Source organism: Wyeomyia smithii, chromosome 2 (genome assembly GCF_029784165.1).
Source record: "Wyeomyia smithii strain HCP4-BCI-WySm-NY-G18 chromosome 2, ASM2978416v1, whole genome shotgun sequence".
Taxonomy (NCBI): Eukaryota; Metazoa; Arthropoda; class Insecta; order Diptera; family Culicidae; genus Wyeomyia; species Wyeomyia smithii.
The window spans coordinates 17378175-17391654 of record NC_073695.1 but is presented as its reverse complement, the minus strand read 5'-3'; the positions used below and the strand labels follow the sequence as shown (position 1 = coordinate 17391654).

The following is a 13480-nucleotide window of genomic DNA, read 5'->3' as shown; positions in this document are numbered from 1 at the left end:
ACGTAGTATCGTGTGCTTGTGTGAAGCCCGCTTGATACTGCCCTACAAATTCTTTCCCTAAAGGAGATAGACGGCGGAGTAGAATCTGGGAGAGAGCGTTGTAAGCAGCGTTATGCCGCGGTAGTTGTTGCATTGTAGCCGATCGCCATTTTTATAGATGGGGCATACAACTCCTCCCATCCATTCTTCCATTCCTCCCAAATCCTAGAGATTACCCAGTGGAGTGCCGTTGCTAGTGCCTCTTTTCCGTGTTTATAGAGCTCTGCCGGTAGCCTGTCCTTGCCGTCGGCTCTGTTGTTCTTGAGTGAATCAATTTCCCGTTTGATCTCCAGTATATCGGGAACTGGGACACTACTGTCGTTTCTAGGTACTCCAATGGTAACTTCCGCCTCCTTCCGCTATTGAGGTGCTCATCGAGGAACTGCTGCCAGCTGTCAACCACCTTGCGCTCGCTTGTAATCAAGTTTTCCTCCACGTCCCTACACATATCTGGACTCGGTGTGTAGCCTTTACGGGATTAGTTCACCTTTTCAATAAACTTGCGTGTATCGTTAGCCCGAAACAGTTGCTCCAGCTCTTCACGATCTCTGTCCTCCTGCTAGCGCTTCTTTCTCTGCAGAATCGTGGTCAACTCATTTCGAGTTTGTCGGTATTTGGCCGCGTTTTCTCTTGTGACGATGCTCAGATAGTTTATACAAGCATACCTAGTGCCGCGGTTGCGGCCTCTCCAATATTCGAGCGTAACTTCCACAATCCATGGTAGAGAGTCGAAGCACATAATTCTTCCGTGGAAGGTAGTGCCTCATCGAGTAAGCGCGTGTAGTTCTCGGCAGCTTGCGGGTTGATCAACTGTCGGAAGTTTGGCCGTGGAGGACGGTTCTGACGTGTGTGAAATACTGTGGAAAGTTTCGAGCGCACATGTACTGCTACTAGGTGGTGGTCTGAGTCGATATCCGCACCCCGGAGGGAGCGTATGTTTGTAATGTTTGAGAAAAATCGGCCATCAATGAGAACGTGGTCAATTTGATTTGTTGTTCGGTGGTCAGGTGATCTCCAGGTGGGTTTGTGGATATCTTTGCGTGGAAAGAAGGTGCTCCTTATCACTAGGGGGTCAGACAGACAGAACGTCATTTTTATATGTATAGATATTTTGTATAGTTGTTGTTTGTAAAAGTTTGTCTTTCATATAAATTTGAAAAAGTTGTATTTATAATTGAGATCGAAACGACATAGAAACCAAAAAATTCAAGCGCTTCTATTCTAGTTATTTTTTTTTAACAGAGCAATTTTGTTGAACTAGCAACTAATTGACGTTTCAACATTTCTATTTTTGCACCATTCCAGGTTCCTCAGTATAGCCCGCTACCTGATAGAGAACGGCGCCGACCTGGCGGCCATCAACAGCGACGGCGAGCTGGCACTGGATCTGGCCTGCTCGGATGCGATGGAGGATCTCATCCAGCGACACATCGACGAGCAGGGCATCGACTGTGACGAAGCTCGCCAGATCGAGGAGAAAATTATGCTGATCGACGCGAAACGGTGGCTCCGCAGCGACAGCACTGACTGTGATAAACCTCATCCCAAGACTGGCGCGACCGCCGTTCACGTGGCGGCGGCGAAAGGATACATCAAAGTGCTCGGTTTGCTGCTGGACGGACGGGGGGACTTTGACAAGCAAGACGTGGACGGCTGGACACCACTACATGCGGCCGCCTACTGGGGCCAGAAGGAAGCAGTACAGATGCTATTAAATGCCAACGTGGACATCGACATCCAGAACTACAGTGGCCAGTATGCGATCGATATTGCACAAAAGGATATTGTTCCGCTGCTAGACGAAGCACGAAAGAACATTAAGCGACCGAAACGGCGACCTGCTAGTCATATTAGGTAACTTTAGGTATCGATGCATTGGGTTCACCCGAATACTAAACGTTTGTTATCGTTTCAGAATTACGGATACAATCGAGAATAGCATCGAAACACCCACAAAGGTCATTCGAGTAGAAGTCAAACCAATCGACAGCAAAGAGAAAGAAGGTAAGTAATTGTTGTATACCATTTACTAGTAAATTAGTGTGATATGTTATTCGCAAAACGTTTGAGAAAATTCAGAATTCACCAGTGATGGTGAACTGGAAGAGGAGGAAGGAATGGAGGAAGAAGCAGAAGTTGAGATCAACAATGCACTGGAAGACAGCGGAAGTGATCGTGATGATAATGCCCCGGAAGAAGACTTGGTTGACGGCAGTCAAGCTTCGGAAGAAGAGTTGGAGATCGAGGAAGGGGCAGATGCAGCAGTTGGGGAAGAGGAAGCGAAGGAGGAAGAAGAAGAAGAGGAGGAGGAAGAGGAGGAACAAGAGCAGGGATCAGAATCAGAAGCTAGCGTTTCCTCAGAAGCGTCATCTCCCTATTCTTCCTCTAGTAGTAGTACAGAAGCTGACAGCAGTTTGACAGAATCCGATGCAGGTATACCTTCTGGGGCACCGGATGAAAAAATTCAGATTTTTTCAATTTGTTTGCGTGCCGCTGAGCTCCGTTTGAATTTGAATGCCGCTCGCTACTTATCTAATATCTTTGCTAGCCAATCGTGTGTCCTTTTACTATAAATGTAGACATTCGTCAACGGACTGTTTTAAGAGCGGCATCCAGAATTGCTTGGCTGCTGCGTAAACTGCGCTGCACTGTTCAGTTTCGATAGTTGTATGTTACGAATTTATTGGCGGCTCTCAAGCGGGTTTAATGCACAGATTTGTAAATCGTAGCAGGATTATCGAAAGTTTACTTTAGCGAAACGAATATTATACAGTCCTCAATTACAACTACAGAGGATTTACATAACTGTGCATTGTATTTACAACCCAACGAAACTCATATTTTCTATTGTGCATTTGTTTTCTTTCCGCATGTTATCTGTTTCTTGAACTCTTTCTTTAAATAATAGTTTCAATAAGATTAGTTGAAATTAATACCCAATAAAAATTTGTTCAGGAGTAGCCAGAGCGGACGGGTGGTGAAAAAACTTAGAAAGATTAGTTTTGTAAAGTGTACTCTGGCCTCTCCTATTTATAATTAGAAATGCTCGCATCCTCGTGCTCCAGTTCAAAGAGATTGCAACAAATTTCCTGAAAATTTAATTCAACGTTAGCAGAGAAAAGAGTTATTATTCATTAATCATCATTTGCGATCTAGTCGGTTTTCATAACAGAGTGATTATTCGCTTGAACAATCTACACTCCAATAGACGCGAAACTGTGTGAGTCAGAGTACTTTACTGGCGTCCTCTGTGCGCTTTGATTTTAGTCGTATAATGAGGCAGCTAGCAAAATACTACCCGGAATGATATTAACTTGATTTTTTACCCAGTTCTGGTTCCTGCCTGCGTTTTTCCTGCTCTTAAAATTGTGCCAAGTCAATCTGACTAAAACATTTTGTCTCGTTTTTTCTAAAAACTTTCTCGGTTGCACTGCGCAGGAGAAATATCCAAACCCGTTCCGATTTTATCCCGACCAAGCCCAGTGCCGATTGTGGAACAGCTTATTGTTCCGAAAAAACGCGAAGGTGATTTGCAACAGCAGCAGCAGAGTGCTCCACCGCCGCCACCAGTTCCTTGGCGCCGGGCGCGTGCCACCCCAACACCAATTCCGTTTATAGAACAGGCCCAACATCAGCAGGACACGCTCAGGATACGACATAATGGAGACCTTTCCGATTCGTACCGAAATCGTAATGGCTTTTTATTGGTTTCTTCATTTTTATAAGCCCATAGCCTCCATTCGCCACATTGTGTTCAGCTCATATTGTAATTATTACCGTTGCATATCGCTCGTTTGTTCGTTGCATCTACTTCATAATAGCAATGGATAGACCCGTACATAAAAGCACCCATCGCGAATCGAAATGCTCTCGCTAGTCTGTTTAATCGCATAATTTCTCGTAATCCCCGTGGCAAGCATTTCTATTATACGTCTTCATACTTCGCAGCTATTTGAAGATTCTTCAGAAACTTGAAACTGCCACTAAACATGCTAATCTGCTTATCTATCTCGTTGCAGAAGTTCCTGAGAAAGAAAATCAGCCAACCGAGCCCGATGTGATACTACGACGGACGCAGAGTTTCGAGAGCGATGAAAAGTAAGTTAGAATTCGTTTATTTTTGTTTATTTTTTTTCCTGTCTTCCAATTGTATTTGCTTGAGTGATTTTTTTATCCTCATAAAATCAGTCTGAATGTTTTAGTAGGGTGTTCCGCTTTTTTGATGTGTAACAGTTAGGTTCCTATGAAGAAAAATGAAGGATGATTCTGTCTGAAACAAAATCATAATTCGATTTTGAAATTCCTATGTTAAAATTGATTGATTAATTGCTTGATCAACGAAATCGAATCATCCTTTATTTACAAAAAGTTAAGTTTTTTGTTTCAAAACAATTCTACTGAACAAACGCGTATGTGTGTGTATCTCATCTGCCATCATGCTACTACCATTCGATTAACTGATTGCTATATTTCAATCAACAAAACACCGTGAACTAAAATATTCGTCCTGTGATTGCACACCGTAACTCACACTGACATGGAATGATCGTTACTTATACACAAACTATGCTCTACTACTTCTACTACCACCATCACTTCCTACACCTTACACTGACAAATGCGCGCTACGACCATTGTGATGTGCACCCCGACGGATCCCTCCAGGTTCTATCAAAAGTACGTGGAACTACGGGCTCGAATACAGGCCAACTCGTGCCCGATACTACCGAACACGAACAATACAGCGAACGCGAAAACTGCCGTCAGCAACTACCTGGTACAAAGGTCAGCCTCACTCAAAGATCATCGAACACTAAGGTAATCTACAGTATGATGCTGTGTTTTAAACTCTAGCTTACCTCTAACTCTTGTAATATCAATCTTTGTTTTAATTCGCAATATTTCCGATCATCGTTGCAAATAAGCTTTACCATTTTGATTGAATGCCGATAATTTTCTACTATTAGCAATAAAGATTTGTTCCGATGTATTCTATTTTCTCAAAACTTCGCCTTTCGAAGCAGCTTAAGCATGTCCACTGAATGATCTTCAAAAATTCACTTGTTTTGCAGGAAAGCTACCAGCAACTTAGTGCTGGGAAGCACGGGTAGTACTACCAGCAGTCCAGCTGCAACAGGGAATGTACAAACTTCCACGACGCCATCTACCACGTCACCTCCAACTAGTCCCACCGGTACACCAACCACAACACCCAGCGCCGGTCAAATACGCAGGTGAGTACCGATCGGTTGGCAGCGAAAGTTTGAATGATTCATTTCAGATGCTTTTAAGAGAGAAAAATTAATTGGGGATGAATAAAAAAAGAGAAAGGAAAGTCATGCTAGATTTGGAAACTAGAACTGAATGTCTAGAATTTGCTAACTGCTTTAACCAAACTAGTAATCATCGGGGAAGTTACCGAAACGAGTTGCTACGATAAGTTAGTGCGAGCGGAAGGTTATTTCTTTATTTCTACTTTTTATGACCTATTAGTTGTTGTGTGTTAGAATCCAGACTGGCTTTCATGTTCCTCGTGGAAGCCGGCTTGGATCTATCATATTATTTAGCTATGAATGCTTTGAATGCCAAATTCAGAAATAATCTTTCCCTTCCAAATCATGCTTAATCGTTGAAAATGTACAAAAATCAAGCAACTATTTTTTTGTTTCTTCTGCCAACGTCGGTACCGTTCGTCGATCGATTCGTACTCGATATTTGTGATAATGTGTGAATGTGTGACTCATCTTGTGACCAATAAAAAACACCATCTATCGGCGCCTCCATCTTCATCCTCAGCATCACACCTACCAACAGTGACAATAACAATCTCAACAGTGTCACACCGTTAGAGGTCACCGTCACACCAGCCAACAATAGCTATAATAACAACAAAGAATCCACTGCCACCACTACCAACAATAGTAGTAACGCGATCAACAAAAATCATAGCTTGTTCGAACTGAACCGAAAATATATCGAACAAGCCCAGAAGACGAAGATTAATAACGAGCGTAATAAATTTCTCTCCTCACTCAACGAGAAGAGGCAACAACTGCAGCAGCAACAGGAGGCGCAACAGCAGCAAGAAACGAAAGCGTCATCAGCAGCAGCACAGCAGACAACCGCAAAATCCGGCTCCGCAGAAAAAGATCCGTCGTGGACGGAACCTGCCGTTGTCGCTAAGAGCGTAGCCACAGTCCACCCAAGCTCCGCAACCAACGCTCCGCCATCACCGACCAACGCACCAACGGCGACCTCGCCACTGACAGTGACCTCTACGAACAAGCTTTCGCCGGGCAATATTTTCAAAAACTTCTTCAAGTAACTATTACCGTTTATGGTTTGCTTTTACGATTTCTGGTGCTCGCTGTAGCCGATTCCAACCGCTTTTGGTTGGATACTAGCGCGCGTGGCCAGTTTAGCGTTGTTGTGTGAGTTTGTGGTAAATTAACTTGCTCGTAGACTAATAACCAGCAATGGAAGCAATTTTTTTACACTCAAGATAGAATTTCACTGGAAAGTCCCTTTGAAAATTCTACTGTCATTTTGAACAATTTGGCTCTGCGCCAATGCGTCCATTTGGTTTCTAACATCCTGTTTTCAGACAATTGATCTACAAAAGTCACCAGCGAAAAATCGAACAGCATGAGATTTCAATGATTTTTGTTGATTCAACGTCGATTTTTACCAAACCGAGAACCACAAAGTACTAATTCATCATTATTAACTAAGCTGCCTCCACCCACCGTCCGCTAAATTACATCTCTATGTTTTCCAAAAAAAAAAAAAAAAACTAGGCAACGTTTCACGACGAGTGAATTGAACACACCATTATTCCCATTGCCCCTTTATAGATTCATCCAAGCAAAAAAAGCGTTTGCTTCTCATGCGTAGTACATGAAGAATGTTGAATGTTGTGTGCCAAGCTAGCTAATGATTAGAATTTACCGTAAACTATAATATATTCTATAATCTATTATGTTCTTACATACAATCGCAGATCCTTTGTACCACCGACCCGAGACGAGGAGAGTGAAACGCAGCGGAAAGCACACGCCAAGCGGGTCCGAGAAACGCGACGTTCGACTCAAGGTGTCACGCTGGACGAAATCAAGAGCGCTGAGCAGCTGGTTAAAAAGAAAAACTCCTCCAACAGCGATGTAAGTAATAGAGTTTACGTGATAAGTGAACTTCCCTATAAGCGGGTTGCGTTGTTGGATTTATCGCTTTTTGTTTGGTGAAAGGATTTGCTTTTGAGTTTCACGTTTATTTGTAAGCCCCATAGTTGCGTGTCTCTCAAGCAAAGGGTAAGTATCCATAGGTGCGATGTTATCACCATTATGCTGGTTTTCTTTGTTAGTGTGCATTGTGTGCCGCCCTCATCCAGACAAAGAAACCCGTCCGAAATTAGGAAATGATTCGACCCAGAGCGCATTCGAAAAACCAAAATAACACCCTTGCTTGAGCAGAAGGGGCTCTAATATGGTTTCCTATTTTATTTTTGTTTCATTGTTTGTATATTTTTCATTATATTGTACATAATCAACGGCAGATGTTTAACTAGCGCATATAGGAGTGAAAGGTAATTTTCAATGTTCAGGGTTAACAACATTTAAAATTAACATATTACAATGTCATGAAAGTTACAAAGAAGCAGCAATCGGGAGAATTGTATACTCTAAACTCCGAGGTTCCTTCTGCGTTGTTGTTCGCATTACCCCTGAAAGCAAAAGTTCATCCTTCACCAAACAACACCTTAAAACAATACAACTAGCACCCACTATAATCAATCACTACATCCATATGGCTTTATATGTCCGAATCCTTGTTAACTCAAACCGACAGAATGACCCGGCCACCAGCACCACCCCGTTTGCAACTACAGTAACAACAGCTTCAACAACCACCACATCTATGTCATCATCTACATCCGCCCCCATAAACGATCGTGTACCGTCGGTGGACCCCAGTGGTACCAACAGCGAGGTAAGCAGCAAAGTTCCTTCTCTAGCTACGCCTTCCACCACCAGCGAAGGGCAAGTGTCCGCTAGTTTCACAATCAGCGCTCCACCTTCATCCGCCTTCAAAGCCCAGAGAGGCGACATTGGTGGAGGTGGTGGCGGCGGCGATGGAGGGGGCGGAGGGAGTCATCAGCCAGTAACACCCGACGAAGACGGTAGCAAGATCAGTGTTTCGTACACTATTTCAACCCCGAGGCTCAGCAGCTCGACCACGTCGGAAATCTCGTCGAACACCAAAGAGAAAGATAAAGCAGACACTCCCACTGTGACAGCGGTGTTTAGTGTCCCGTCAAGCGTGAACCCCGCGACAACAACTAACAACAATAACAACCCTAACAGTAGTAACAATAATCTTATTAAAAAGACTGAATCAGACGAGTTAACGAAAACTAAAGCCACAATTGGCGACTATTCAACCAACGTCAGTACTCCCACAACGTCGACATCAACAGCGGCCACAATTCGAGCACCTGCTTCCTTTAGTACGAGTAAGCGTTCGCTGTTCGACATCGATAACGCCAACTCGCTTACTCTGGCAGAAAAACTGCGCCAAGAGGCAAACAAATACGCGGAGAGTGATAAAGAAAATTTCGTTGGTTTCAAAGGACCTACGTCCCTGCCTAGCACTACCGCTCCTGCTGCAATAACTGCGAAAAGTGATTTCACATCAACTGTCGAAACACCGGCATCCTCCGTCGAAGGTACGATATCAGCGCGAAAAGATACAGCAAGCGCACCATCTTCCCCGCTGCATCAACATCACCAACAATCAACAGCCGAAAGAAGGCCATCATGGCGATTGAAGGTTGATGGCGGTTCAAAGGTAAGTCTAGTGCATGCCTTGTACTGTGTAACTTATGGTAGTGCTCGCTACTCACAGGCAGAAGCTAAAATACGCTTTGGTTTGGAGTCTTAACCTAGTCTCGCTTAGAATTGGAGGTAACTTTCGCTATATTGATTCGATTTTTTTGTTTGTTTCATTATTCAGTTTAAATTGGAAGATGCTTCGGCGCCTGTTAGCAGCACTCCCGTCGCTGCATCTACCAATACCGTCACAACCACCACTAGCAGTACCGCCACTGCCTTGGATTCCTCGAATAGCCGACAACAGCCGGAATTTAATAGTATTTCTATGTCTTCCTTGGCTCAGCGGAGACAGAACGGTGACAGCAGTAATTTAAGCAGTAAGTGCATTCCAAATCAAGTATTCCACTTTTTTATCTTAATGTCGTGTGTATCGATAGCAACGCGCCCGATATCGGCACCCGAGCTTGGTTCAACAACGACAGCCATCAGCAGCAATCAACAACAGCAGCCAGCGAATGATGCAAATTTGCATCTGCGAAGGCCTCTGAAAGCCAGCGAGGAGAACAAGGAGAACGACAAGGAAAACGAAAATCGTGGCAATGCTCAGGCAACGCAGGCCGTTATCCAGAGAAGGAGACGCCCGAAGCGGCGGTCCACCGGTGTCGTACATGTCGACATGGAGGTAATGTAGAAATCTGTTCTACGGATCCATTGAGTTAATACTTTCCTCTTTTTTGTGCTTGCAGGATATTGATCCGGACCGGCAAGATTCTCCTGTCGACGGTGAGGAGAAGGAGGTAAGTCTTTCTTTGCTATTGTTTCTAGTACTGAAGGCAATGGTTTCTGACTATTCGGTTAAAGTTGTAAGCGTGGGTCATCCGAGAGTACTCTCCCAGTGGACAAAATGGTTTCTTACTTTGAGCTCTGCTTGTACCTTATTGCTGTTTATCAGCACTGCGTCTACTTGGAATATTGGAGTAATCCAAGAATATCAAATAAATAGTCCTCACAATCTATAAAAGTTTTTCCCCGCGTTGTTCCATGTTCTAAGCTTGCTTCATTGAGAACCTAATTCAAATAAACTAGTTCTATCTCGGAGTTGACTTAAGAAGGTATTTTTCTGTACTTTTAGAGAAAAATTTGAGAGAATTATTCCGCCAGTCGTTGGATAGAATCGCAAACTTTCATTGAAATTCGCGCTATTGTTTTCTGCACACATCCCTGGTCCACCTCAGCGGATGGTTTGTTCCAACTTCTCGCCATTTTTTAAGTATTCCAGTCTTTTTTTCTCAAAAGACTCGAGAAAGCTCTTTAAATTTCTTAATGAAAATTTTTAGCAGATGCTTTGAGTTACCTAGTATATTTTCCCACAAAATGGAAAACGATTAAATTATAAAACCTGCAAAAAGTCCAGCTGAAGCATCGAGTTATCGGCCAATCAGTTTACTCTCTTCTATAATCAAACTTTTTTAAAGCATAATTTTTAATAGAATGATAACACATATTAATGAGAATTCAGTTTTTGGAAATAAGCAGTTTGGTTTTCGCCATGGGCATTTGACTATTCATCAGTTATCAATATGATTCGAGCAAAAAAATCTGAAGGCTATTCCGCTGAAGGTGCTCTTCTAATAGAAAAAAGGTTCAATTTCCGTTCTCCTCTTAATATCACATAAACGACACAAAGTTACATGACTGACATCACTTTTCAGGTTAACTACACAAATGGTAAAGAAAGATTGTCTGTTAGAGTCGGTGTACCTTAAGGAAGTATCGTGGGCTCAATCTTATATAATATTTTTACTTTTGATCTTCCTGATTTACTTTATGGCGATGCAAGCATTTCCGTAGAAGAAAAAAAAACTTCGTGGCATATGCAGTCGTCTGCAAAAAAATCTAGATAGGTATATATTCATCATACTTGCAGAAATGGAAGATTCCTTCTAATGCATCAAAATCACAATCAATTATTTTTCCTGACAAATGGAGGGTTTCATTTCTCAAACCCAGCAATAATCACGTTGTTGAGATGAACGAAGCGATTTTAAATTGGTCTGATCAAGTTAAATCTCAGGAGGAGGATCTTTCAAGAAGCACATTAAGAATTTCCAATCAAAGTGCAATAAATATATATAAAATGTTTACATCCTCTTATCAACAGAAATTCTAGACTTTGTCTCAACAATAAAGTGTTAATTTACAAACAAATACGTGTCTATCGTCCAATTGGTAGAACATTGCCGGCCGGTGGGGAAGAAGAGTGGTTTTGACATTCCTTTCTCGCTGATTGTCAGCCACAGCTGACTTCACCTCGGAGCTCATTTCCTTCGTGGGGGAAGTAAAATACGAAGTGCCCTGCCAGTCTTTGCCATCCAGGGTGAGATAGGTCTCGTCGTCCATCACCACTGCCACGTCGCGATTCGCTGGGAAAATCGACTTGACCATCTGCAGCTGCCGCTGTGCCATTGCCTGCAGCTCCGAGACCAGTGAACGGGATTTCCGCTTCCTGGCATGTATGTCCATTAGGGTGGCAGCGAAAAGGTCCATGTCAAATTTCGGTGCCTCAAAGCGTTCAAAGTTGTGATTTTTTGACCCTCGAAAATCTACCAAGGAGGGAGTACATGAAATTGTGAAGATCAAAAATTTATTTTCGATGCCAAATGACTTAAAAATACCTACATAAAACGTCGGGATATGGTGTTGTCTCGACAAAAAAACTTTGGCCGAACTTTCTGAGACTTTGGACAACCGAGAGCCTAATATGGGATATTTTAGTATTAACATTTAAATTGACTTACAACTTGCCCCAAACCACATGTAAATTATTCTTATGTTAGGCATCTCGAGCTAGGTTTTCATTAGAGTGGTGCATTTATTTTTCACTAGAGTGGTTCAAAAGCAATTAAAATTCTTTTTCCGGAAGTTTACTTCGTATTTCGATGTTTGTAGTGTTCTACCGATTTCAGATTTGCTTTTTGCGCATAACGCATAATTTGTTTAACCTTGGCCGGTGGCATTTAGAATCAATAGGAAGAGGATGATTGGTTGACACCGCGTAATTGATCAACAAGCGTTAGTTGCTGACGTGGTAAAAGCCTGGAAAACCAGGGAAAAGAAAAAAAAACAGTTGTGGGAAAATTTTGACCCAGACACGATTTTGTGCTAAGCGCGGAGCTTCTGCTGTTTGGTTTGGTCATATCTGATCTAAATTATTTTCCATTGGAATTTCAAAGTTGCCTTCATCTTCGCTGCGTATTCTGCACATTGACTGCTAAAAAAGCACAGTATCAGAAAACGTCAGGAACAATCAGAGAGTTCAATTTTAAAGGTTTTTTCGTTACCCTGTAAAAAAAAAGCCATTGAGAACCAATGAAAAAAATTGTATTTTTACGTAGAATACGTCTTACTTTAATAGGATGCCAATCCGAAATAACGAATATGGAATAAAACGGCAGAATGAAAACTTTTAAATGCTAAATGCTTACAACTTTGTTACCACTGACCAAATTTTAGTCATTGATATCTCGTTCGATAGAGAACAAATTTTTCTAGTTTATGTAAACAATCGGAATATATATAGTTTGCTTGTCCTTCAGTCACGCGCACGACAAACGAAAGTTACTCAAATTGCCTTTTTCCCAAGCAAACTCTGAAGCTGAGGTACACTAATGTTTGTTATTTTTTTGTGGGTAGCAACGCAAACACTCCTGTTCTGACTACAAGTTACCTTTGCTTTTAGTCCTCCACTCACTTCCGCACGACTGGTATGAAATCAGTCGTGAGGAAATCAAAGCTAACTGCGTCTTAATTTATATTCGGCACACGTGTTAAATTAGCACATGGCTAAAGCTTCTAATGCAGGTGCAGCGAGAAAAACCGCCAAAAATGTAATAATGGGCGGAAGGCAATTTTGAGATGGTCGGCGTGCGGCCAGATCGAACCAAGCGCCAAAAACATTATTTCGAGTAATCGGGGTTTAAAGTTTTACCACCCCGTTTATTTTCTGCAAGCTACTACAGGAAATTTTCATTATAATCATCATGAACTGTTCAAATGATTTCATTTTTTCATGAACGATAGATTATTAATTTTCACAACCACTGGTGTTAAAAACTCAGTTTTCAAAAAATGGCGCTTGGTTCGGTCTGGTCGCACATAGTATCGAAAATATCAAGCATGTAAATGAAATTTAAAATAAGCCAAACCACTTTCAGTTGATTATGAACGTTACTTCATAGTTACATGCCCAAAAACTTCTATAACATAATAACTTTGACATCAAATTTGGGTTGTCAAGTGATGGAGTAATGCAGTACGTACCCGTTGTAATTTGAGGATAGACATCCTTCAATATATCCTTTAAGTATACTACGACGTTCACACTGTACGGCGAAAACGATAATTCTTTTGTCGATACGTGAAAATTTCAGCAGTTATTATAAAATCTACAGTATAAGATTGACCCATTCCCGGCGGGTGATATTCAAACTTTAATTCAAGTTCATGGAAGAAAAGATCTATCTTTAATTTGCAATACAGTTTATGTCAATTGTGTAAATAGTTGATGAGTAATAAGAGTTTTAAGTTCATTTTTTAAGGTAAAAACTGGTTTC

General features: G+C 42.0%; 1 protein-coding gene across 16 annotated transcripts in view; it reads left to right on the top strand.

The window, feature by feature from the left end:
* LOC129726060 (protein phosphatase 1 regulatory subunit 12A-like) overlaps window positions 1-13480 on the top strand; it is a 125063-nt gene that overhangs the window by 74580 nt on the left and 37003 nt on the right. For 5 of the 16 annotated variants that reach the window (XM_055682633.1, XM_055682629.1, XM_055682630.1 and 2 more), the window contains exons 4-16: window positions 1345-1893; window positions 1955-2043; window positions 2119-2472; window positions 3478-3729; window positions 4059-4137; window positions 4705-4857; window positions 5112-5273; window positions 5836-6360; window positions 7040-7199; window positions 7885-8883; window positions 9049-9244; window positions 9305-9549; window positions 9614-9664. In XM_055682633.1, the coding sequence (XP_055538608.1) occupies window positions 1345-1893; window positions 1955-2043; window positions 2119-2472; window positions 3478-3729; window positions 4059-4137; window positions 4705-4857; window positions 5112-5273; window positions 5836-6360; window positions 7040-7199; window positions 7885-8883; window positions 9049-9244; window positions 9305-9549; window positions 9614-9664 (3814 nt within the window). Of the gene's footprint in view, window positions 1-1344; window positions 1894-1954; window positions 2044-2118; window positions 2473-3477; window positions 3730-4058; window positions 4138-4704; window positions 4858-5111; window positions 5274-5835; window positions 6361-7039; window positions 7200-7884; window positions 8884-9048; window positions 9245-9304; window positions 9550-9613; window positions 9665-13480 lie in introns of those variants that run through there. The other 11 variants (XM_055682636.1, XM_055682635.1, XM_055682637.1 and 8 more) reach the window with 10 other exon arrangements.